Below are 10,266 nucleotides of genomic sequence, written 5' to 3'. Positions count from 1 at the left end.
TTTGCAAGCAGACATTCGTCCGGAGCAATTTGTGAAAAAGACATTAGGTAGAAAGCCAATTCTTCCTGAGAATATCGAAAAAGAGCTGCTGGAATATATATTGTTGATGGAGGTCATATTTTTCTATTATAAAAGCATTTTTGCGATAAAATACATTGGAGTAAATAATTTTGTAATTATTTAACATTCTTTGTACTTTCCTATTTGTTTTGGCTACATTAAAGCATTTTTTGAAAACATACAGTAAGGTTCCATATTACCACCCGGTTTTCTCTGAGCCTACTTTCTGACTTTTTGTACAAAAGCCTTCAAAAACCATACTTATAGTTACACTAGCGAAAAATCCAATTAGGAACATTTAGTTTAATAGTTACCAGTACTTTTCGCACAAAAAATGTGGGTGTAGTTATGATACCTTGTTTACAATTCTCTAAAATGTAATTCTGGTTCCATAATATCACCTTCTCCTCTATTATTAATTTATACAGTTAAAAATAAAGTAACTTTTATTATGAATTTTGCAAATATCTTAAGAATCAGCCAAACTGATTCTTCATCCTTTCAGGCAATATTTGCTTAATTCATTTTAAGCATGATTCCTAATAAAGTAAAGCAATATAAAAAAATTTTACAAAAAACATAATATCACCTGCAGCGATTTGAGGAGGATCAACGCTTGACTTATTCTTCAATTCTTCTACCCACGACACTGAAACTCCATCCATGAGGCACTCTTCCCATAATGTAGCCATCTGTTATTTTATAATTTCTTTATTTCCATCTTCCACAAATTATTTGAAAAATGCTTGTTTGGCATGTTTAATGTAGCCATAAAATCTGGAATAGTGAATAAAATAATAATATCTTTCTTAACGTAGGCGGAGTAACTTCGCCATAGACCATGGTTCGGAATTCTAATACGGGTCCCTTCCCCTCACAATTATCATCTTGCTGCAAAGAATGGGACTTGAATTCCGCAAAAGAAGATTTTAGCCCTTGACTGAAAGTAAGAATCATTCGACCCACGATCAAAACAGAGCGAAGTGGTAGCATGGCCATATACCTCTTGGTAGCGTGGCCATATACCTCTAAACCTAACCAATTATTGCACAATTCATTGAACTATTGATGTATTGTTAATGAGAAATTACATGTCATTTATTACATATATTTGCCTTTTTTCCAAACTTTATGGCTACTTTTTTATGTACTACATAAAAATGACGTTTACCTTTTGTAAAGCAGAAAACGATCCTTGTTTATCGCCATTTCTATATAAAGCTTCTCCTAAATAATAATAACTACAAGCAGTACCAACGTGATTCATACCCAACAATTCAACAGCGTAGACAATCTAAAACGAAAATTTATTTAAATTTTACACGAAAAATTTTTAGTTATGAAATTCTAAACATACATTTTCCGAGAAGAAATATATTGCATTTTTCAGCTTATTTTCGGCTAAACTTAAACGTCCCCTGGCTCTATTCAATGTAGCCAAAATCTTGTTATCAGATTTGTGTTTAGTTTTTTTATCTATCCATTCGGCGAACGAAATTGCATGAGTGGCTTGTTGAAGATCCTTACAGTCCAGGCATATTTCAGCAAGAATAGAATAAGGAATGATGAATTCTTTAGAGTTATCTCCGAACAATTCCGGGCACCATTGTAAACACTGTGATAATGCAGGCAAACTGAGATGGTACTTTCCTTCCATGAAATATTCTTCCATTTTCAGCGTAGCAATGACATAAATCTCTTTCTAAATTGAATCGTTTATCATGAAATTCAATTTAAAAGACGTCATTTCATAAGGATTATTCAAAATATTGTCAGAGAGCTTATATCATTTATCATAATTGGACGAAATCGCTCTCACAATATTATGAATAAGCCTTATAAAATTGGTGTCCTTTGAAAATAAAAAATAAATCAAAAATTACCTTTAATTTTTCAATCTCTTGTCGAATTTGACGACTTCCTTTTACGGTTGAACTTGCTTTCATTTGAAGGTTTAAAAGTTTATTACAGATGTCCTTATGTAAGCTTACCCAATCGTTTTGCTGATGTTCTGATGAACTATCATTTAAAATACGTTTATGTAAATTGTTCTGGTAAGAACAGTCAGCTCTTTAGTTATCGTTAGCGAAATGAAATTTAATTAGAAATTAGTAGAATTAGATCTGACTTAAATCTAAGCAATTTAGACAATGGCCTGGGACTCGAAATATCCATAATTCGGCATTGTTTAACAAATTACTAAGGACTCTTTTATGTTTCATTTTTTCCTGCCCTATGGCACTAAGAGAGTTTTTTTCCTAGTCCAACGTGAGTTCTGCGAGGCTCACAACGGTTAGGGATGGGCCCGACATGTACAGTACTGTACAGGATGTCCCAAATTAAATTTGACATTTTCCAGCTGGCTACCTCAAAAATTATTTATCAGAAAATCATGAAAATTTGGGAATGCCTTAAGACATTCCCAAATTTTCATGGCCTTCTGATGAATAGTTTTTGCTGTAGTCAGCTGGGAAATGTCAAGTTTAATTTGGGATACTCTGTATATATTCTTATGTATTCAAATACTTGTGAAATATTTTTAAATATTTCTACAACTAAATAATTTAGTATTTAAATTTTAAAGTACAACAAATTTCTAGTAGTTGGTACAGAAAAACCTGTCAAAACTTGCCTGGGAAAAAATTCCGTGCCGTGCAATTTCGGTTTACACGGGTTTTACTGTATTTTCAAACACCGACTTGCATCGGGTGTTCGGTACTTTAGAAAAGAATTTCAAGCATAAATACAAATATTAGGATACTTGCATTTACGCTTGAGAATCAATATCATTGACTTGAATCCTGAATTTTTTCGGAATTTTAATTAGTAGCTTTATTTTATATATTATTTTACTCTATATCTCTACTGGAAAAGTGATACACACAGAAAAAAACAATGTCAAAAGTGTTATGCAAGTAGCCAATGGTTAAATATATCTGTGATGCAAACCGCATCGAGAAAAAAACTCATGCAATGATTCCTGTATGGGTGAGAACTGAGCATCTTGTGACTGTTATATCATTGGGAACAATAGGGATGAAGAGAAACAAAACACCTTTTTTGCCGAGAAATAAATATAATTGTAAAAAACAAACGTTTTCAGCCTAATTAATAGGCCATCTTCAGGTCGAAAACGAAAATGGAACGTAAATGTTCCATGAATAGAACATAAAAATTTTAAATCAAAAAATTTTTTACAAGTGAAAAAAATAACGGAAGAATATATAAAAATTAAAATAAAACAAATAATAAAACAAAAATAACATAAATCTTCAATGTACTAATTCTGGTCCAAGTTTCTACTAAATTTTTTTACAATTATATTTATTTCTCGGAAAAAAAAGTTGTTTTATTTCTCTTTATTTAATTGCTGAGCGCTTTTGATATTAATGGGGATGAAGTTTCGGTTCTTTATGCTTCTGTTTAAAGAGGCCATACAAATTCGACCGATTGAGCACGTTGAGAAAATGCTTAGGTAGAGCATTTCCATAATGGTATATCGTTATTTGTGTCGTAGTGACGCAGATATGAGATCATATAAGGGATAGAAGATCTACACCCTATGAACAAAGCTCTAGTCGGCTTGTAGGAGAACACGGGATAGAAAAAGAAGTCCTAACTGTTTCAATGACGTCATTATTCAGCAATGTAGGCCTTTCTGCGATATCCAGTAGCTCAGTTGTCAGAGGGCATACCATCGACACTAGAGATGTAATGGTGTGGGAAGCGATCTTATTGGATAGCCCACATCCCTTACATAATACGACGCTCGCTGAAGGTATCGTGGGTGATTTATGTGGATGGTACTTATGCTAATTTAAATTAATTTAATAAACTATCTAATACAGTATATTACCAGGAATACGTACGAATAGCATTTTGAATTTAAGATTGTCCTTTGTTCTTTTCTAAACTCGTTTTTATTTGAAAAATTAGAAAATTTTCTGATTTCTTTATGGCCTAAGAGCTTCAAATACTAAGAGCTGGTAAATGAAATTTATTTCGATATAAATAAAAATAATTAATAATGGAAAATAACTGTTAAAGGAATGCAATTTTAAGAAAGTAATGTTGATAAATTAATTCCAAATAATAATATTTACAAGTTGTAAAGTGCCCACAAGGAAACTAAACAAATTAAATGGAACGTCTGAAGGTCTAGCTTTATTTACTAATAAAATTTTATAGTTTAAATGTACTGTACGCATCTAATTGTATTATTGCAATAATAATAATGTTTATTACATTTAATAAAAAAAAGTCCCATTCTTACCAATAAAAAGCAGTTTTACATTCTGTACAACACAGCGTAGAATCTAGCCTTCTGCAAACCTGACATTCCATTTTGTGATAAAAATATTCGAATTTATATAATTTTAAATTTTAAAGTCACAGAATAAAAACAAAGATTTAGTACGTAATGATAGTACGTAATGTCTTCGAATTACGTACTTAATACGTAATACGTAATGACTTTCAATTACGTAATGTAGCTAAATTTTTGTTCTTATTCTGTGATTTTACAATTATATAAATTGTACTGTATATACTGTATATGTAGTATATGTACAGTACTACATTAATTACAAGTAATAGATTGAATTGGATATGTTTTATATTTTTTATGGTGTTTTATAATCTATTTATTTATTTATTATTACTATATACATAAAAATTGAATATAGACGTATATTTAATCTCAAAATAAACGTTATCGTTTACTATACACCTACTTTTGGTTCATCCTGTCTATAGAACATATATTAGAAAATTATATTGTTAACCTGTTATAATTATTTTAAATTTCCGACACTTTTTGCAAGAAATTTGAGATCATAAAAAATAAAACACGCCATACGACGTGATGTTTCAATATTGGAAGTTTTTATTCTGTGTTATTTAATTCTCTATTTGACCCTTCTCACAGAGTAGCCAAAGCAGGCCACACTGTATTATGTCTATTACATCATGTAGAACTTAGCCTGGAGTTGAGTTAAAAGTTACGTTCTACATCACAATAAAAACTTTCGAGTTGAGTGACGTCAGAATTTCATTTTAAAAATTATAAATACTATTAGACAGATTCACGAGGGTCTCATTTAATCTTGTGGTTGGAACTGAGCTGCCGAGGCACTCATCATGCCGACACTTTGAGGCAATCTATCAAGTCACGGATCACATGGTTTGCTTGGAAGTGGCTCCGAACACACCAATTGATCCATGATTTGGCGAATTAACTCAAAGTGACGTAATAGAATCCAGCACGTGATTCATGACGCGAGTACCCAATTCTGCGGCGATGTTTTCCACAGTCTGTCTGTTAACACGAACCGTGGCATGTTGAGGGTCACTGCTCGTCTATGACAGTCTCACCTCCAACACAAAATTGCTTGCCATGAGCCATGTATTTTCATCACTAAAAATTATTTACTTATTGTTTTTTTCTTTATTTCGTTAACTGAAATCAAGCGATTAATTCACACAATTATCATAATTGTTAATTTCACGGCAATTCTCTGAGTGTCAAAGGTGAAGCCATCTTTACAGGCCTCCTCTCATAATCGCAGAGTTAAATCTAGCGTTCAATAAGGCCATTCTGTTATCCCACCACGTCTTACCCTTAAAATACTTTATATATGTTTAACTACGGTATAATGTTTAAAAAATACAATTGTTAAAATCAAGTCCCTTTTCCCTCTTTCTCTTCCTTCTCTCCTCTCGCTCTCGTTGTTTATTAATTCAATATTTTTGGTTTAATTTTTTCAAAAATTTGTATAAATTTTCATTTAAAGATTAGTTTACATATTAATCATAATAGTTATTTTTGGTATTTTATAAAGAAAAATAAAATAAAGAATCATTATTAAAGACGTATCTGACTCGAGTACAGGAGTTGAATTTTCAATATGGCGGAAGTAACTGGTAAGAAGTTTTTCGTTTTATCGACCGTTTAACTCTTAGCAAAGAATTATCTTGGAAATTTAATAATCCAGATTGATACACATTTAAATCAGATATTCTATATTAAATCCATAGAATATCATTTATTATTATTTAAAAAATGAAACTTAATATTCAAAATATCTGTACGAGATGGCTCAAAAGTCAGTTAAATATGATATATATATTTTTTAAATAAATCTGTTAGCTGACTTTTGGGTCACCCTGCGTATAATTCTCTAATATACACGAAATATTCTCCTCTTTGGATTTTATTTATTTAAATATAGAAATGTTGCATCTACAATAAAGAAAGGCCTTGATCATTGCTTATGGAGGTTTTTTAAAAACATTGTATCAGCTTAGTTTAGTAATTATCTAAAACTTAATTAACTTAGGAATTGTTTTCAATATTTTAAATACACGCTTCAGTTTTAATTTTTAATATAACACAATATATTTTTAAATAATACAGAAAAATGTTTACATTATTTGTAATTTACGCCAAAAGATGGCAGCACTTACCTTTTCACAACCCCAACTTTTGATCTCTATGAAAAAACAATTTAAACATTCGAATTTAAACACTTTATAATTGACTTAATTATTTTTTTCCTCGTTTATTCTAATAACTTAAGTAATTAATAAAAAAAATTACAAAATATTAATTGTAGCTTTTATGTTTTTTCCTCGTTTTTAAATTATTTAATAATTAAGGAAACAATATATCAATATTTTAATATCAATTCTAATTTAAAATATAATATTTAGTCCAATTTTTGGAGTAGTTTTTATACTTAAAAACATGAGAAAATAATTTTAAGTTCCTCGTAACGCCTGGCCCTAAGCTACAGCTTGGGGCCTGACAGTTTAGGGCTTCTTTTCTTGTAAATTTATTGTTGTTTGATGGGGAAAAAGGCCCCTTTAAAAGCTTCTTACAAGGAAAATATTGATTTAAAACATAATATAATCAAACCTCTGAACAACGGCCACTGACGGTAACGTAAAAAGTGGCCATTGTTTGGAGTTCATTTTATATGCATTTTAAAGTGGCCGCCGTTTAGAAGTGGCAAGGTTCCACTACATTTTATATGATGAAGTTGAAGTAAATGGAAAAAATTTTTTTAATGTTAATCAAAAGAAAACTGCTTAAAATAACAAACAAATAAATATAATTCGATCCAAATGAATTAATGTGATTGATGCGAATAAAATACATTAAACATACCTTATATTTTATTTTTTACTGTTATAATCTGTTTGAAATTTCCGACATTTCTTTTTACAAGAAATTTGAAATTATCCGTCACTCAACGTCATATGGCGTGATGTTTGAATTAACCAATTGCATTTTAGCTACGGCGCGGAGTGATACACATTCAAGATTCGGCACATCGGCTCTATTATTATTCCAAGAAGTAGTATGGAATATTTTTTACTATTTACATTTTTCTTTTATTGAATTACAAAAAATATACAGATTTTTAAAATTTTTATCTCGCTTAATTCCAAAAAAAACTAAAATCTTACTCAAGTTTAACACGAATCGCCGCGCACTTCGCTTCAAACAATTGCGGATTTAAGGATTTGAAAAGACGCTTTAAAAGATGCAAACCTGTAATTTACGAACTTTTGAATAATTGATAATGGATCTTCATCTCATTTCCTATAAAAAAAAAAGCAAAGAAAATGAAGCATATCCATTGAGATGACACTAAAGATAAGAAAACTCAAAAAAACTTGCCTCACTTAGCATTGTCTTCATCCCCTTAAAAGCGTATAAAATTACAATCCACTTAAAAAAAAAACATTTCAAATATTTTCCCCAATTTAGCAAAATGTAAGGCAGGCACTTAAAACGAATACAGGATGACGATTTTAAAATACAGTCAAACCTCCGAACCACAGCCACTGACGAAAACATACTTAAAATGGCCGCTGTTTTCGTGTGTCCGTTATTGGGAGGTTCGACCGCACTAATTAAAAACAGTTTTGTAAGCGGGTTCGAAAGATTTGATCACTTAAATGTCGGCATTTTTTTTTTCTTCTTCCTTTGTGGGATTTTGATGAATATTTTTATAGACTATCAAAACCAGGAAGTGTTTATAACTCGTCCTTGTTTTATGGTTGGGTTGCGTCAGAATTGTCTTGCAACTCTCATTCTTTTAATAACTGTTGCTGTTATTTTATTGGTTCTGCAACATGTCACAAATCTTGTCAGTTATTTAATGAGATAGTATCTAGTCGTCGGCGATACTCTTATTGCAACATGCAATTAGTCTCCTGACATCATCATTCTTTGAAGAGCATTCAAGGGTAAAAATGATTGAATATAGATATTAAAACGAAATAATGTATATGTATATAACTTATATATATATATATATATATTTTGTTTCATAAAATTTCATGAAATTTTTAAATTAAAATTACAAAAGGTAACACAATATATATATATTTTTTAAATAAATCTGTTAGCTGACTTTTGGGTCACCCTGCGTATAATTCTCTAATATACACGAAATATTCTCCTCTTTGGATTTNAATTAATGCTGTAAATACTTAAAAATGTATTTTTTTAAACTTCTAAAGTTAAATTTATTTAAAGAATATGATATATTTATATTATTCTTCAACACGAACTCCCATTATGAGGATTATTAACGATGCGTTATAATAATTTTAGTAACATTCTTTGAATAATTTTAAAGTCAAAGAACTCGAAACGGACTTGTAAAATGTCTGATCCTTTATTCTTACCACGTTTCTCACCATGAAACTAGGCTTAAATTTTGCCATCAGCAATTAACTGCTAATTTATTACGAATGCCTTTAACATTCGCTTCAAATTAGTGTTAATAAAATAATTTAAAATAAGGGAATTTTCATTATTTAAATTAATAAAATATCTATCCTGTGAGGGATGGATGGTCGAGGAGGGTCGAGAGAGGGACGTTTTCTCAAAAGTCCCTCTCTCGATCCTTGTTATAAAATAATAAATAAAATTAATTTTATTTATTATTTTATAACCTCCTCCTTGTTATAAAGTAATAAATATAATTAATTTTAAATGGCTTTGTAACACCTATAAGTGTATTGTTTTGTTATTAAACAAGAGAGAAACAGTGTTTAGGAAAGGAAAATAGGATCAATTACACAGGTTTACATTACTTTTTTTCAACAAGTATATTGTTCTGTGAGTATGAAAAATATATTATCGAAATTAATTGACACGAGAAATTTATAAGAACGATACAATGGGAACAATAGAATAGAATTCGCTTCCAAATTAGTACCTTCTGATTCGACTATTTGAATGACCTTAAAGGAAAGTACACGTAAAGACACTTTCATGTATTGTATTTTAAGTCTATAGTCTATATATAAGCTAATATAGGTTATAATCTACAATATATGAACTTAAATAAGAGCATTTAATATAGAAAAAAAGGAAACGACTCCCCCTCTTGTACTCGGAATTAAAGTTCTGTCCAACATAATACATTTAGATTTAATATTAATTCGTGATTGTTTCATTAAAGTATTAAACTTGATTTATATTCCGTTTATGTCGGAATTTATATAAAAACAAATTGAAAATTTCAAAAGGAAGAATTTAATTGGTCGTGCTTAAGTAGTGTATAACTGGCATTCTGTATTGCTTAAGTGCCGCAAAAGACACTTATGCACATAAAGAATTATAGACAATCAAATATGGATGCCTCGTTCAGGGGTCAAAAGATCCATATCATTCTGCAGACGTGCAAGAATAATGCTTACAAGTAGACATATAGTTCATTTTTGTTTATATCAACTGATGAACCCTGCGAACTTCTCCTGATGCGAGTACATGACCCCTTTGCTGGGCTGCGGGCTAAATGCTGAGCCATCTTCTCAGTTACTACCGACCCCGGGGTCAAATCAACAGGTGGCCAGACCTTAACCAATTTAAAAATGCTTCGTTCCGCACCTTAAAATAAAAAAAAAATGAGTTGGACTTTTATTTTAATGTCCAAATGAAATCCTATTAAGTAAGATAGATGCATTCTTATTAAAAGACTTCGTAATGTAAATTGTATTTTTTTTATTATTATTATTACTTTTTTAAATTTTAATTTTATATTTAAAATGTATAAGCTATATTAATGTTCAGGAAATAAATAAATATATTTAATTAAATTTTATTTTCTGCTAGCTGTAACTTACTTCCTTTGACTTTATGAACAGTGAAGTAATGATTGTTTTTACAAATTTAATAATAAATAA

General features: G+C 30.1%; 1 protein-coding gene across 3 annotated transcripts in view; it reads right to left on the bottom strand.

Annotated features, from left to right (window-relative positions):
• Window positions 1–4,480, bottom strand: part of LOC111633670 (zinc finger MYND domain-containing protein 12-like) — a 7,564-nt gene extending 3,084 nt beyond the window's left edge. The window contains exons 1-6 of one of the 3 annotated variants that reach the window (XM_023378282.1): window positions 4,334–4,368; window positions 3,930–4,043; window positions 1,944–2,079; window positions 1,418–1,762; window positions 1,232–1,354; window positions 650–752 (exon numbers count right to left, since the gene is read on the bottom strand). In XM_023378282.1, coding sequence (XP_023234050.1) covers window positions 650–752; window positions 1,232–1,354; window positions 1,418–1,762; window positions 1,944–2,006 — 634 coding nt within the window. In that variant the 5' untranslated portion in view covers window positions 2,007–2,079; window positions 3,930–4,043; window positions 4,334–4,368. Of the gene's footprint in view, window positions 1–649; window positions 753–1,231; window positions 1,355–1,417; window positions 1,763–1,943; window positions 2,112–3,929; window positions 4,044–4,333 lie in introns of all 3 variants that reach the window. The other 2 variants (XM_023378280.1, XM_023378281.1) reach the window with 2 other exon arrangements.
• Window positions 4,481–10,266: the final 5,786 nt, after the last annotated feature.

Source organism: Centruroides sculpturatus, unplaced genomic scaffold (assembly GCF_000671375.1).
Source record: "Centruroides sculpturatus isolate CEXI.00-Female unplaced genomic scaffold, Cexi_2.0 scaffold853, whole genome shotgun sequence".
NCBI classification, from domain to species: Eukaryota; Metazoa; Arthropoda; class Arachnida; order Scorpiones; family Buthidae; genus Centruroides; species Centruroides sculpturatus.
Note: the sequence above shows the minus strand (reverse complement) of the source record. Positions and strands in the feature narration are given on the sequence as shown.